At 46.2% G+C, this 14988-nt stretch overlaps 6 protein-coding genes across 6 annotated transcripts; 3 read left to right on the top strand and 3 right to left on the bottom strand.

Moving 5' to 3' along the window:
* Nucleotides 1-84: 84 nt before the first annotated feature.
* Nucleotides 85-1026, bottom strand: NEUTE1DRAFT_114104 (uncharacterized protein; the record flags this gene model as incomplete). The annotated part of the gene is made up of 1 exon (XM_009857437.1): nt 85-1026. The coding sequence occupies one exon, from the start codon at nt 1024-1026 to the stop codon at nt 85-87; it is 942 nt and encodes a 313-aa protein (XP_009855739.1).
* A 720-nt stretch (nt 1027-1746) lies between these two features.
* On the top strand, nt 1747-2330 carry NEUTE1DRAFT_149698 (uncharacterized protein; the record flags this gene model as incomplete). The annotated part of the gene is made up of 1 exon (XM_009857436.1): nt 1747-2330. The coding sequence occupies one exon, from the start codon at nt 1839-1841 to the stop codon at nt 2328-2330; it is 492 nt and encodes a 163-aa protein (XP_009855738.1).
* A 52-nt stretch (nt 2331-2382) lies between these two features.
* Nucleotides 2383-3750, top strand: NEUTE1DRAFT_105092 (oxalate decarboxylase oxdC; the record flags this gene model as incomplete). Its single annotated transcript, XM_009857435.1, has 1 exon — nt 2383-3750. One exon carries the CDS (start codon nt 2383-2385, stop codon nt 3748-3750), a length of 1368 nt encoding a protein of 455 aa, XP_009855737.1.
* Nucleotides 3751-3999: 249 nt separating this feature from the next.
* On the bottom strand, nt 4000-5010 carry NEUTE1DRAFT_142003 (uncharacterized protein; the record flags this gene model as incomplete). Its single annotated transcript, XM_009857434.1, has 2 exons — nt 4000-4617; nt 4777-5010. 2 exons carry the CDS (start codon nt 5008-5010, stop codon nt 4000-4002), a joined length of 852 nt encoding a protein of 283 aa, XP_009855736.1.
* Nucleotides 5011-5466: 456 nt separating this feature from the next.
* Nucleotides 5467-6789, top strand: NEUTE1DRAFT_149695 (uncharacterized protein; the record flags this gene model as incomplete). Its single annotated transcript, XM_009857433.1, has 1 exon — nt 5467-6789. One exon carries the CDS (start codon nt 5467-5469, stop codon nt 6787-6789), a length of 1323 nt encoding a protein of 440 aa, XP_009855735.1.
* Nucleotides 6790-6990: 201 nt separating this feature from the next.
* Nucleotides 6991-8630, bottom strand: NEUTE1DRAFT_125638 (uncharacterized protein; the record flags this gene model as incomplete). Its single annotated transcript, XM_009857432.1, has 3 exons — nt 6991-7928; nt 8001-8552; nt 8618-8630. The coding sequence occupies 3 exons, from the start codon at nt 8628-8630 to the stop codon at nt 6991-6993; spliced, it is 1503 nt and encodes a 500-aa protein (XP_009855734.1).
* Between the last annotated feature and the right edge of the window lie 6358 nt (nt 8631-14988).

Genomic DNA, 14988 nt, shown 5'->3' with positions numbered 1-14988 from the left:
CAACGGGCTCAACTTGCGCGTGGGCGTTTTTCGAACAACAATCGCCGTCGACCATAACATGCTCCTCGTCCACACCGACTCAGCTCAAGCTGTCTCCAGTGCATCAGGATATTCAACCACCGGCTTCGGCTTAGCAGGCCAAACCAACCAAAGCACGACAACCACCAACTTCAATCCCGACGCCATCCATAAAGCGCCCGCGACGCCAAACGCCGTATGTGCAAAAAAGCCTCCAAAAAGCGCCCCCAAGAACAGAAACACGGGCGCGCCCACCCTTTGGTTCCTCTCGCGATTATGCAATTTGAACAGGTCCGCGTCCGAAAACAAATCGCAGTAAATACTCGTCAATACCACGCTCGTCAGCGCATTGTATCTCAACACTCTACTCGTCACGGCCTGCCCGCCGCTCTGAAACGCCAACAGCGCAATCGGGAGCAAAACATGCCACTCAACATCCTCGCTATAGTGCGGCTTGCCCGTCATGGTAACAACCGCCGCCGCCGCCATGGTAAATGCAGACTGTGCCGTGAACGACACGCAGAGCACCCACCGGCGTTTTGGGGCCCAGAGGCGGTGGAACCGACTAAACAAGAACGAGCCAAGGCAAAAGGCAGCAAGGGAAGTGACGGATTTGATCAAGCGTGCGGATTCGTTAGGAGCAGCCAGGCCGAGACCGGCATAGACTGTGTTGCCGGTTTGCATGGAGACGAAGGAGCCCCAAATGGAGATGGAGGAGGAGTCCAGCAGGCCCGTGATTAGGTAGCAGATTATGAGAATCACGTCGGCGTAGCTGCGATCGATGTCGGTGGTCAGGTGGCGGCGCCATCGCGATGACGGGGGGGCCGTCCCTAGTGAGACTTTGGGAAAGCCTGGCAGGTCGGGGGTCCTGGTGCCTGTTGGCATCTGGTCGCTTGGGTGTAGCAGCGGTTCGATTTCAGAGTTGTTGAGGATGGTGGTATTGTGAGGGCCATTGGTGTTGTTGTTGATGGTGCCATAGCAAGACGAGTTCACGGTTGGAGGATACATTTTTGCCGGGTATTTTTACCCGTCGTGGGGATTGAGGTGGTGACAACAATGAATGAGTCAGAATTGGCGTCAAATAACGCAATCGATTAGGGCGATTATGGGATAGCTGTACGTAAAAAGCCAAGGCTTGTTTTGTTTTAGTGCCGTCTTTTTGGTCGTTTGGTGAGGTCCACGATGATGGAAATCCGGCACGGGCCGTGGATGAGTGTCGATGATCTTGATTTATTCTGGAAAACAATCGAGGAACGGGAAAGGCCAAAAACAACGAACGGGACGGCCGGGAGAAATTCACCGCATCTTCATCCCGTCCAATCTCGTTTCCGTTCGGAACGTCCCGGGATCGGATGGATGAGACGGAATGGCACATTGTAACATTGCGGAAACACACGCTGCTTCCATGTATACATCCAATTTGGTTTCTTCATTTGTTAGCGCGGGACTTCACTACGCAGTCTTTGCAACTCTGTCGCAGGAACCACGATAACAGATCAACCAACTCACAGCACGTCGACAGGGCACACGCGACCTGGAGCTCAGGTAACGTCAACGCCGAAGCAGCCCCGAAGGTCATGGGCCACTGACAGCCCCGGCTGAGCGTGACCGAGGTCGGTGGTGATGTGGAATGTAACAAACCCCTCCGATGCTCTAGAACGGGCATAACTGAACAACCTCTTCTTGGCAGGTGGTACGTACTTGGCAACGATGCCCGACGCTAATGGCGCAGTGGTACGTCTTCTTTTCTGCTTCTAGACCGGAGCTAGTAGACCGTCTCCCATCCTCCTCCTTCTCACCACCATGCCAGGCGCTTATCTATGTACACTAGATTCACCGCTGCAGGACGTCACATGCCCTACGGGAGGGGGAAGCAGACGTTAAAAATAACAACAACAACAACGATGACGACGACGACGACGACAACAACCACTACCGCTCCAGCCTTCTACTCGAGGGTGAGGGTGGAAGAGCCCTGGCGACCAGAGCCGGAAGGCACGCACCACCCTCGAGATCGAAAACAGCCATCGAGGCGACCATCCGGATTACAGGTTGCTGTTACACTGCCGCGAGCTGACACATATCGCAGGCCTAACCCCTCAGAAACCTTCCGGGACTTCTCCGAGATGGTGTCTGCGGGTGTACAGACGAAGCGTACATTGACATCAGGATACACTGTAGAGTCAATGACGCTGAGTGATGCTGCGATGTGTAAGCGAACCAGGATCATGCTGACCATGAGCAGACTGAACGCCAGCTCGAGGATAAAAGGCGTCGATGGCCAGCGTGTCTGGTCCCAGATTCATCAGTAGATCAGTCTCATCACAGTTCTCCAGAAGCAGTACCAGAACTACCCTCAGCAAGATGCGCTTCACGGGATCGCTCCTCGCCTTGGGAATTGCCCTCGTATCGGCTGTTCCTCTTCAGGACAGCCCCCGCCAGCGCCTTCTTGACGGCAAGCCTCTGCCCTCCAAGTACCGCACCCGGAGTGTCAGCGTCACGGACCCATACACCCCATCGTATCGTGATCCGTATGACACCGCCGTCGACTCTGTCGGTGAGGGTCTCGATCCTCTTCCCTTCCGGAACGGCAAGGGAGCTAGCGTCCTAGGACCATGGAACAAGGACCGCTCCCGTCAGAATCCTGACTTGGTCCGCCCACCCAGCACCGACCACGGCAACCTGCCCAGTCTGCGTTGGAGCTTTGCCGACTCCCATATACGCATCGAAGAAGGAGGCTGGACTCGCCAGACCACTGTCCGTGAGCTCCCCACCAGCGTTGAGTTGGCTGGCGTCAACATGCGCCTCGAGAAAGGCGTCATCCGCGAGTTGCATTGGCACAAGGAGGCCGAGTGGGCCTATGTCCTCGAGGGCAAGGTCCGCGTGACCGCTTTGGACTACGAGGGCGGCAACTTCATCGATGACCTGGAAAAGGGTGATCTCTGGTACTTCCCAAGCGGCATCCCCCACTCTCTCCAGGGCTTGGGCGACAACGGCACCGAGTTCCTGCTCATTTTCGATGACGGAAGCTTTTCCGAGGAGTCCACCTTCCTGGTCACGGACTGGCTTGCCCACACCCCCAAATCAGTTATCTCCAAGAACTTTCACCTGGCCCCAGAGGTCTTTGCCCACCTCCCCGAGAAGGAGAAGTACATCTTTCAGGGCTCGCAGCCGGGATCCATCGACCAGGAAAGACCTGAGGGCAGCAATGTCAAAAAGTCCAAGTACCAGTTCACCCACAAGATGCTCGCCCAGGACCCCAAGATCACCTCGGGTGGTCAAGTGCGCATCACCGACTCCAAAAACTTCCCTGTCTCCAAGACCGTGGCAGCGGCCCACGTCATCATCGAGCCCGGTGCGCTGCGCGAGATGCACTGGCATCCCAACGCCGACGAGTGGTCCTTCTTCATCAGCGGACGTGCCCGCGTGACCGTCTTTGCTGCCGAGGGTAACGCCCGCACGTTCAACTACCTGCCTGGAGACGTCGGGATTGTGCCCAGGAACATGGGACATTTTGTTGAAAATATTGGCGATGAGCCGTTGGTCATGCTCGAGATCTTTAGGGCTGATGAATTCCGTGATATTTCTCTGTTCCAGTGGCTGGGTGAGACCCCCCAGCGCCAGGTGGCTGATACGCTGTTCAGTGATGATGAGGAGGCGCGACAGAAGTTCTTGGATGCGATTAACAATCCCAAGAAGGATGAGGTCACCAAGGGTTCTGAGGCTCAGTAAGGTGAGTGAGTTTGTGAGGAGATGTTGGCGGGGCTGCATTTGTGGTTTCGCATTAGGTTTGAGCCCAGGTCAGTGAGTGGTCAGGACTGATCTGCAACCTACCTACGATTTGTTCTGACGTTATGACTTATGTATCCAGCTAAAATTTAGTCCAAAAAGTGTGTATCTCTACCAAACTTCTTCCTTTGTCGCTGTTGTCTCCCGTGAGAACTGGAACTTGGGCGATTGAAATCAAAGACAGAGATCTGCCTACTTCCCCGTCTTCAACGCTTTGAAGCTCTTTGTAATGTTCGTAATTGCCTCCTCAACCGGCAGCCTCTCCATAGAGCTCGCTCCATAAAACCCATGCACCCCCTCCGTCCTGCTCAGCACATACTCCGCATCCTCCGGCTTCGCAATCGGCCCACCATGGCACAACACAATCACCTCCGGGTTAATTTCCTTTGCCGTATTCCTGATCTCCTGAATCAGCTTCACACAATCATCCAGACTCTTGGTCCCGTGACTCTTCTCCCCTTTGCCAATCGACCCGCCCGTCGTCAGTCCCATATGCGCCACCAGGATATCCGCACCCGCGCTCGCCATCTTTTTTGCTTCTTCCACGTTGAAGACATAGGGCGTGGTGAGTAGGTCCATGGACCGCGCGAGCGCAATCATTTCCACCTCCAAATCGTAGCCCATGCCTGTCTCTTCGAGGGCGGCGCGGAATTCTCCGTCAATCAGCCCGACGGTGGGGAAGTTTTGGACCCCCGCGAAGCCGAGATCGCGCAGCTTGGCGAGGAAGCGCGGCATGGAGACGTAGGGGTCGGTGCCGCAGACGCCGGCGAGGACGGGCGTGTGTTTGACTACGGGGAGGACTTCTTTGGCCTGTGTGGGTAGGAAAGAAGAAGAAAATGGTTTGGTTTTTTGGTTAGCGACTGCACGATGATGCTCGTAGCCCATCCACCCATTTTGACATGAGTGACAAATTAGAGGTAGTGGAAACAGGTTATAATGAGAGGTACGTAGGTAGGTAAGGTACTGTACCATGTCGACAACAATGTCATTGGCGTTGCCATAAGGCATCAGTCCGGCGAGTGAGCCCCGGCCGGCCATGCGGAAGCGACCGGAGTTGTAGATGATGATGAGGTCACCGCCGCCGGCTTCGACAAATTTGGCAGAGAGACCGATGCCGGCGCCGGCGCCGACAATGGTCTTGCCTTGGGCGATTTGGCCGCGCAGCTTCTCTAGGATCTGAGTGCGGGTGAGTTGGGGGGCCATTTTTTTTTGATAAGATTTCTGACAGCCTTGAGTTTGGACGGATGAGGGCGGGGGAGTTGAACAAAACAAACTGCCGGATTCGAAAAGGGGAAGTGGAGTGTTGCGGAGGAGGGATTGTGTCTTTTACGTCATTGGTGTCACGATCGTTATCGTCCCGTTATCGTCGTCTTTTCGAGTGTAACGAAACACACGATTAAATGTGTTGATTCCATCTGAAGTGTAAACCTTTGGATCGTGGGTGGGACGGGTAAACAAGGTGATACAGATCTCTACAGCATCATCCCATGTGATTTGGATTTATCATCGGTAGGGGTGGTAGATTTAACCACCTCACCACCTCCGCATTTTACCCCTCTTCTCCCCAACTACACTACAGCGACCCGAACCCCAGTCCTCAAGCATCACATTACCAAGAGTCACAGCAACAACCATCACCACCAGCAAAAAAAAAGAAAAATGCCAACCATCGCCCTCCTCGGCACCTGCGACACCAAACTTCCCGAACTCCTCTACCTCCGCTCTCAAATCCTCCTCCACCCCTCCACCACCGTCCTCCTCATCGACGTCGGCCGCCACCCGGTCTCTCACCCTTCCATCACCTTTGGGCCCCCCGACCTGCTTTCCCACTATGCCAAAGAAGGAATGGACATGCAATCCCTCCAATCCCTTCCCCGAAACCAGCTAGTAGAACTCATGTCCCGGCTGTGCACATGCCATATCCAATCCCTCTTTTCTCGTCAAATAATCCACGGCATTGTGTCGTTGGGCGGATCCAACGCCACCTCCCTCGCGGCCCCCGTCATGAGAAATGCGCTACCGATCGGGTTTCCCAAGTTGATGGTGTCGACGGTGGCGAGCGGGGACACGGGTCCTTATGTGGGCGAGACGGATATCACCATGATGTATAGTGTTGTGGACGTGGCGGGGCTGAATGAGGTTTTGAGGGGCGTGTTGGGGAATGCGGCGGGGGCGGTGGTGGGCATGGCGAATGCGTACTATGAAAGGAGCACAAGGAGGATACGGGAAGGGGAGGACATAGAGGCAAAGAAAGAAAAGAAAAAGAAAAAGGCCAAAGTGGTAGGAATCACCATGTTCGGCGTTACTACTCCCTCCGTCGACGCCATCCGTCAGTATCTCGAATCCAAATACCCCGGCGTCATCGAAACGATGGTGTTCCATGCCACAGGCCACGGCGGGAAAGCAATGGAACGATTGGTGCGGGCCGGAGAGCTGGACGCGGTGATTGACCTGACCACAACCGAGTTGGCGGACGAGCTGGTGGGAGGGGTGATGAGTGCCGGGCCAGACCGGATGCGGGCGGCGGTTGGGAAGGGGATTCCGTACATTGTTTCGCTGGGGGCGCTGGATATGGTCAATTTCGGGCCGCCGGGGACGGTGCCGGAGAGGTTTCGTAGCAAGGATGCTAATGAAAGAAAGCTTTATGAGCATAACCCTACGGTTACGCTTCTGAGGACGTCGGTGGAGGAGTGCAGGGAGATTGGGATGCGGATGTGTGAGAGGCTCTTGGAGGGCGGAGATGCGAGCAAGATCCAGGTGTGGATTCCAAAGGGCGGGTTAAGCATGTTGTCTGTAGCGGGAGCGCCGTTTGAGGACAGAGATGCTGACGAGGCGCTTTTTGAGACTGTTCGCGAGGGTCTCAAGGGCAGTGGCATTCTAGTCAAGGATGACGAGAGGCATGTCAATGATAAGGGCTTTGCTCATGACGTTGCGGAGGCAATGGCAAAGCTCCTGGGGCTATCAAATGGCCAACAAATTTAAAGACCTCCCTAGGTAAGGGTCCGGGAGGTACAGAGAATTTCTTGGTTGGTTAACAACAACAGTATTACAAGACCACTAAGCTCTCTCTATGCCAAATCCATCCAAACTCTAGCACTATCGGACACACTTATCGCACACAAACAGGCCTGTCCTGAGAGAATTTCACACTCGGCCACATCCCTTCCGTTTGACCACCGCCATCTACGGCCTCAAAGTAGGCGAACTCGCCCTCTGGCCCTGACCCTGATCATGTCCCTGGTCCTGATCCTTATTCATCAAATGCGGCGGCGGCGGCGGCGACAACGAAGTCACAACCTGCGACGGGACCCTTACCTGGCCATCACCGCCCTCATACAAGTTAAACAACGACTCATTCCCCTCCGTCGAAACCGTCATCCTCGACCGATCCATATCCGTCCCCGCACTACTATCCGACCACACGCTCTGGAACTTCATAGCCTTCATATTTGCCGCCGCAGTCGGCAGCTTCTTGGGCATCGGACTCAGTGGCTTGGGGATCTCGTTAAAATACGTAGCGGGGATTTCCGGCAAGGGGGGAGCATCCGGGTCGTAAGAGGTGGGAGAAGGATAATCAGAAACCATGGAGTCACGTGCTCCCCCTCCTCCTCCTCCTCCTCCTCCTCCTTGTTGGGAGCTGCCGTAGGCTGATGAGGCGCGCCGGCTGCTAAAGGCCGAGAAGGTGCTACCTCTGATGGAAAGAGGGTTCAGCTTCAGGGGATGGTGTTTGCGCAGCCAGCTGGCGACGGACTTGCGAATTTCGGGCTGATGGGTAGGCGCGGGCTGGATGATGGTCACGGGGTAGGCTCCGTCGACTTGCTTCTCATCGGAGAGGACGTAGCCGTTGGGGATGCTGCTGTCTTGGCCATTTTGGTGGGCGTACGAAGCGGCGATCAGCTCGTCGAGGATCTGGGAGTTGCTGCGCGGGTCAAAGTTGGACGAGAGCTGGCCTGCGCCTGCGCCTGCAGCAGTGGCTGGGGGTGGCAGGCCACCGTTACCGGGACCGGACTTTCCACCCGAAAGAAAGGCGCGGATGGAAGACTCGGTGTCTGCTTCGGATTTGCGTGAACAGAAGCATTTGATGAGCCAAAAGAGGACGATTGCGAGCATGGACACGCCGGCTGTTGATGGGGAGGGTTAGTTTTCTTACATGCCCTGGTACCACAAAAGCAAGTCAGGATCAGCGAGCTTACCAGCAACTCCAATGGCGATGCCAGCCTTTGCACCCCCAGACATGTGCCCGCTACTGGTGCCCTTCTGTTGTGCTCCTTGTAGAGCAGCTCCGTTGTTAATAGCTGGGCTCGCCGTGGCTGAAATCAACACGCTAGACGTAGCGCTGGCGAAGACGGCGGTGGGTGTTGGTGTTGTTATGGCGATAGTGCTATTGAGAGACGTTGTGACGGTCGTGAATCCATCTGTGACGGAGGCTGAGTCCGTCTTCTCATGCTTCCCATCCCTATCCTTATCCCTATCCTTCGTCTTCCCCGGATCGTCATCCTTGTCTCTTGTCGTCGTGGGTAGAGGTCTGGCTGAATGTGTGATTGGCGTGAGTGTGGTTAGCGGCTGCGGTTGTGCGGATGCGGTGATGGTGCGGATGGTGAAAGTGGCAGGTGGCGGAAGAGGTTGAGTGAGGGTCGGGTGCTCTGCTGTCGTCTCGGGCTCCGTAGGCGTTGATCCTGCTACTGACGCCGACTCTGTTGACTGGGTATCATCAACTGGACCATCGACGAATTCGATTTCCTCTTCTGATCTTGTCGATAGGTTGTCGTTGTCACCAGCCTCCAGAGTCACTCCGTCGCCCAGTTTATACTCTTCGTCTTCATCGCCCAAGACCTGACTGCGAGCGTGTAGTAGAACGTCGTCCGCCCATCGTTTAATGCTACGTCTCGAATATCCTCCCATATCCAGAAATCCTGCGTCCGCTTCAACTAGGTATTTTCAACCACCGAGCCGTAGTTAGCTCCTTGAGCCAGCAAGAAGTCGAGTATATATGAAAGACAGGCCTGCTGTGACAAAAGAGTAGCAAATGTAAAAGTGTCCAGCACCAGGCTGGCTGTAAGAAGAAAAGAGAAAGAATGTAGGGAGAAAGTTGAATTTCAACCTTGCTTTATTGTTCACAGTGAATACACGGGTAATAGTACAAAAGAAGGAAAAGAGGGAGGGAATCCCGAGCTTTTCTTGACTCTGAACGGGGAGAGAGGGAGCGGGACACCCCACGGTTTTCTTTTTTTGGGCATTGGACACTCCCAAATCAAATCCAGACTGCAACCGAATGGAGTAGTCCATAATCCATCCATCGCATCTCATGGACCCGGAATCAGCCACACCACGACGACGAAAATCTTCGAGTTTCACATCTCGTGCCGTGTTCTGGTGAGAAGTGGGAGCAGTGGTGTTGTTCGCCCAGTGGTGACCCCTGGTGATGTGTCGAGTGTGTGGAGAATGATGGGCTGTCGACGTCTGGAGGCCAGCCCCTGGAACCCTGTCAGCCATCGCCTGAAACACCACGCAGCGGCGCTGTGAGGCCCTGGCTGCCCAGGGCGATCCAGTCAATGCAGGGGCTTGGCATGGACTCGGACGTTGACCACCACACGAAACCAGTAATCACCTATCTAGTGTAGAGGTAGTCCTTCGTGATGCAAGAATGCCTTAACTTCGCCGAATTTGGTTTGTAAAACTAAAGACGATATTAAAACTGAAATAGACGGTTTTCCGAAAGACAAGAAAAATAAAGCAACTTTCAACTTGGTCAAACCATCAGTGCTTGGACTTGGACGATTGTCGACTTGGTTGCACTAGAGGAAGACCGGCCATCCTTGTATTATATGTGAGGTAGAGGGTACCAGTTTCCATCGTGGAAGCCAGAAAACCCCATTTCAGGCTGTCAGCCTTCCCCGGGTTGATCTCTGTTTTATATGAATGATACATCTCTTTCTTTCGGGTTTCGGGATTGGGGGGACATGGAGAATATCGAATAGGTTGAAGGATGTCAGGAAAAGCTTGTTCCTACCCCAGGTGGGTTATCGAATGGATATAGCCAAGTACAGTAGCACTCGATGGCAATGCAACAACACTCGGAGGTTTGGCCCAAACACTGATGATTACGACGACTGGTGACGACAGAGGTGATATTGACGCGGTGGTGGTAGGCGATCTGTAGATAGTTCAACTGATGACGACGCTCATGGGTTTAGGACTGGTTCGATTGGGACAAACATTTTAACGGTCGAAACAGATCTAGAAGAAGAGGACGACAAAGCACGGGAAAGATTGTCTCGTCAAATTCCATCGATGCTTGTCTGGAAGAAGAATTGAGGTATAAGAGGAATGCCCCGCCTGCTCCAGTCTGGAATCAATACAGCCTTTAGTGGCTGACGTTCCCACACTCAATCGCCTGTGCAGTCTTGGCAAGAGGTGCGTGCGTGCATACACACACACACATACACCGCACTTCTGTATTGTACAACTTCGACAAAATTCATTATTTTATAATAATTTCTAAATTAATTTGAAGCTATTTCAACGTATAAAGTAATTAAAATACTAGTAATTAATCAAATCTATTGCGATAATACCTCTTAAGATAATATTTAATTTAAAACCCGCTAGTGTAAAACGTTCCCGTATTTGAAGCGGCGCGCTAGTAGTCTACTTCAATGAAGATTAAGATAAGGAAAATCCTAGCCTAATAACTCTATAATATACTTCCTCCTGCCCTAAAAAGAAGAATTGTAAAGCCGAACAATCTATTAAAGCTATCCTTAAAACTACTCCTAAAAAGAAAGTTACTCCTATTAAAATTATTCTTAAAAAGGCCGCCGTTAAAAAGAAAGGGAAGGCCCCCGCCGCTAAAGACCCGATGCTAAAGCTAGATGATACCGGACAGTCGTATCATTGTATATAGATTAGATAAGGCTATAGTGTGGCCAGTCACGTGTGATTGGCCCGCCCGGCCAGACGTGCATGCAGGCTGCCGCTAGGGACCTACGCTATTGGGCGCTTGGGTCCGGCAGGCAGGTCGCAGACCTAATTAAATAATTAGGTCTACGATAAGATAAGAAAGCCTTATAAGGCGCGCCCTCTAGGCAAGCCGTTAACTTTTAATTCTTCCTTCTACATTATCTTTTACAACGCTTTCAAATATTATTATACTATTATTTGCAAAGCACTCCAGTTACCTGTATTAAATAGTAGTTATAATTAAAAATTAATTAACTAGACCAAACCCCTTTTGATTAAAGCCTTTAACTAAGTGAATTAATTAATTCCTAAACTTCGAGTTTCTAATCGCAAAGACCCTATATCGTACAATACCGACCCTGCGATCGCAATTAATAATAATAAACAATCCTTCACCTTTACGTCTCTAAATCCCTTCTATCCTTCTTTTATACTTTCCCCTGTACTTCCCCGTTATACTATACTAATTTACTTATATTAGCTCGTATTAATTAGAGTATTATATTGTACTACTCCGATCCGAATACTTATGGGCCTCGATACGAAGGGTAACCCTATCTACCAATTATTCAATTCTCAAATACCCCCTAAATTCCTATTTATAATCCTACTAAATACCTTATTTACTTTTAATACTATTATTTATTGGCAATTGTAATTAAGTATACTATAAATTAGGAAGTTAACTTTAATACTATAGCCGATTATAGTCTAGCTGACAATCCGCTTAGTAATTCACCTACGCGTAATAATTTGCTTTGATAAGAAAATTGTTTTACTAAAAATTGCTTTACTGATAATTTTAATAGCTTAATTAATTATAATAGTACTATTATTGGGTAGAAAAATTACCCTTCAACCCGTAGTAGACTACCCTTTACCTAGTTAATTTAATTACCTCCTAATTTAGTAGTGTAATTTAATAAAATTAAATAATTAAATTCGACCGATTCTAAGTAGATAAACTCGACTAATTCCAAGTAAATAAATTCGACCAATTCTAAATAATTAAATTCGACCAACCCTGAGTACAATTCCTATAAATTATTTTAGTAATTAATAAAATTACTATTACCTCTACTGTCTTTACTACTACTTAAGCCTCTATCCTTACTGCTAAAGCTATAATTACTCCCCGTAACGTTGCTAACTAAAATAATCCCCGCGGGATTTCTAATTAAAATAATTTTTATTATATTAAATAATCTACTAATTATAATTAACGGATTATTAATAAAACCGGCCTTTATCCTTATAACTCCTAATAAACCTATTAAACTAGTAGTTGAAGCCCTTAAGAAGGAGCCTACTTCCCCTTCGAAAATTAAAAATATTACGAATTTTACGACGAGTATATTTAAAGGTAGTAAGGAAGCTATACCCTCTGAAATTAACCTTAATAATAAAAATAATATATTGTATTTTAAATATTACCCTACTAAAGACCGCCCTTTAATGTACTATAATTATAATTCTATAATTATAGGATGTAATAATCTCTATAATTATACTAAAGAGAACGCGGAAGTAACCGACGAATTGGAATACGAAACGGAGGAATTTATATCTAATTTAGAGCGTCCTAATACCCCTAAACGTCTTAAAATGGACGTTAGAACTATACAATTTCTAATCGATAAAACGGTATTTATTAATAACTAACAAAGCCGCAACTTTACCGCCCTATTAAATTAAATTATTATAGTAAACTATAATATTAAAGGATTAATTAACTTTGTAAATAATTATTTCGAAACTATTTAACTAATTAATAATAATATTTAAATAAAAATTAATACTATCGATAGTAAAATTACTATAATAAGTACTAAAGTAATATAAATTAATATTAACTTCAATTCGTTAAGTAGTAAAATTATTTCGATATAGGTAGATCTCGCTATATTTAGAACTATAATAAAATAATCTAACGAATTAAATAAGTGTATTAAAGATTAACTTTTATTAATTATTAAAATACTTAGTAATAGAACCCCCCTTACCCCCCTCTCTAGCGTATATTTAAAATTTATTACAGACGAAGAATTACGTCTTCTAAAGATAAAATTAATTTAAAAGATTTTAAAGCGGATAGTTACCTAATATTATACCCCTACTAATAAACCTCCTTCTAATAGTCCTATATTTCGTTTTATTAAACTACCCCTTAGCCTAATATTTACTAAAGACTAATATAAGCGTATAATATCCAAAAATCCCCTAATTAATAATATTAGTAGTACCGGTTTTAAACCCGCCGTCCTTATTTATAACTTCGGCTCGCTTAAAGCTATACCCTTAAAACCTATAGTTAAAACCAAAATTAAAACCCTAAAACTTCCGCCCGCTCTACTTATAATTTATACTATACTATTTTAATATATCCTTATTTAATTATAAAGATTGAAATTTACTCTAACCTTATTGAAACTCTACCGGTCTACGGTACCTACTCCTAATATTTATAGAATATTTATATTAATCCGTACAGCCGATATAATACTTAAAAAATTGAAGAAAAACTTTAAATAAGTAATTAAAAATATAAAAGCTATAAAAAAGAATATTAACGCCTAAATAGCCACATTACAAACTATACTTACAACTAATTCGAATACAAACCTTAATTATAAGAACGGCGCTCCTAATAAACCTATAAAAGTAATTACCGTAGGAACCCTAAGTAGTAACAATCCTAATAATAATAGTAATACTTATTACTTAATATCTCCTAAAGGTTTCCTACTTAATAGAGGAAGCTTCCCGCTTAGAGGAGGAGGCTTCCTACTTAAAGGAGGAGGCTTCCCGCTTAGAGGAGGAAGCTTCCCGCCTAAAGGAAGAGGTAGTAATTTTCCCCTTAATAATAAACCTATAATTAGAATATACGGAGGCTATTTTCAAGAATATATTAAAATTAAGAAAGAAGAGGTCGGTTATTTTAACCCTTATTATTCTGACCCTAATAACCTTAGTATAGTATAAGATAGTAAAAACGTTATTTATACGAATATAATTATATTTATAAACTGTGTCCTATCTATATTAAAAGATTTCCCTACTTTTAGAACGGAAATAGAAATTCAATTAATCTATCTCTTCCCCTAATTATTATAAGGAATAGCGCTATTATAATAGTATAATTAGTTTAAATTAAATTAACACTATACAATACGAAGTAAAGGATTTAATAATTTATATAATAGATTAATTATTTGTTTTAAATTAAATTCTACTACTATTATTTGTAAATTTAATTAAAAGATTATTATTTTGAGGGACGTTACTATAAACAAGAACGCAATCTCAATATATATTATAAAGAAACTATAATTAATTCGTATAATAGGTATATTCTCTAAAATAAAAAATAATTAGTATAGTATTGCAATATATATTTAGAGTAGTATAGATACTTATATTAAGACTCTATTGCGCCCTCCCCGTAAAGTAAGTTTCCCAACCGATTATATAGTAGAGATTAATAATACTAAGGAACTTCTCGTATTTATAACTAAAAATAAATACCCTAATATTCTCCTTAAATCTTCCTATACTATTATAAATCCTATAAATTATACGACTAACGATTTAACGTATAATAATTCCCGTTAATACTATAATTGTAATTCTAAGATTACCGGTTGTAATTCGCGTTATAACGACTATAACCGCCGGATTAACCGTTGTAATAATTAATGTACTAACCGCCGTAACGACCAACGTAGCGACCGTTATAATAATTGTTAAGATACTTATTACAATAATCGCCAAAATAACCGCCGCAATAATAGGATTAAAGGAGGTAGAAATAATAAAATAAACCGTACTTATTACGCTAAAGATATTAAGGAGTAAAAGGATAACCCTAATAAAGCTATTAAATAAAATAATATAATATTTATAGAAGATTTAAACTTAAATAGTAACGCTAGTAACGTTTATTATATATATAATAGAGAATTAACTTATTACAAATACTTTAAAGAGTTTAATTCTACATTATTAAAGAAGTACTATATAAAGTAATATTTACCCTACAAAGCAATTAAATATAAAACTATCTAACCGCTCTCTAAAATCCCTATTATTTAGAGAATTTACAACTAATATTATTTAATATACCTATTACGGAACGCTGTTTTCAAATATATTAAGAAATATAAATATATTTTAATAGATACTTATAAAGAGAAGGAGAAAGTATTAAAAGTTATATACTAT

This window comes from Neurospora tetrasperma (genome assembly GCF_000213175.1).
Source record: "Neurospora tetrasperma FGSC 2508 unplaced genomic scaffold NEUTE1scaffold_81, whole genome shotgun sequence".
In the NCBI taxonomy this organism is placed as follows: Eukaryota; Fungi; Ascomycota; class Sordariomycetes; order Sordariales; family Sordariaceae; genus Neurospora; species Neurospora tetrasperma.
Note: the sequence above shows the minus strand (reverse complement) of the source record. Positions and strands in the feature narration are given on the sequence as shown.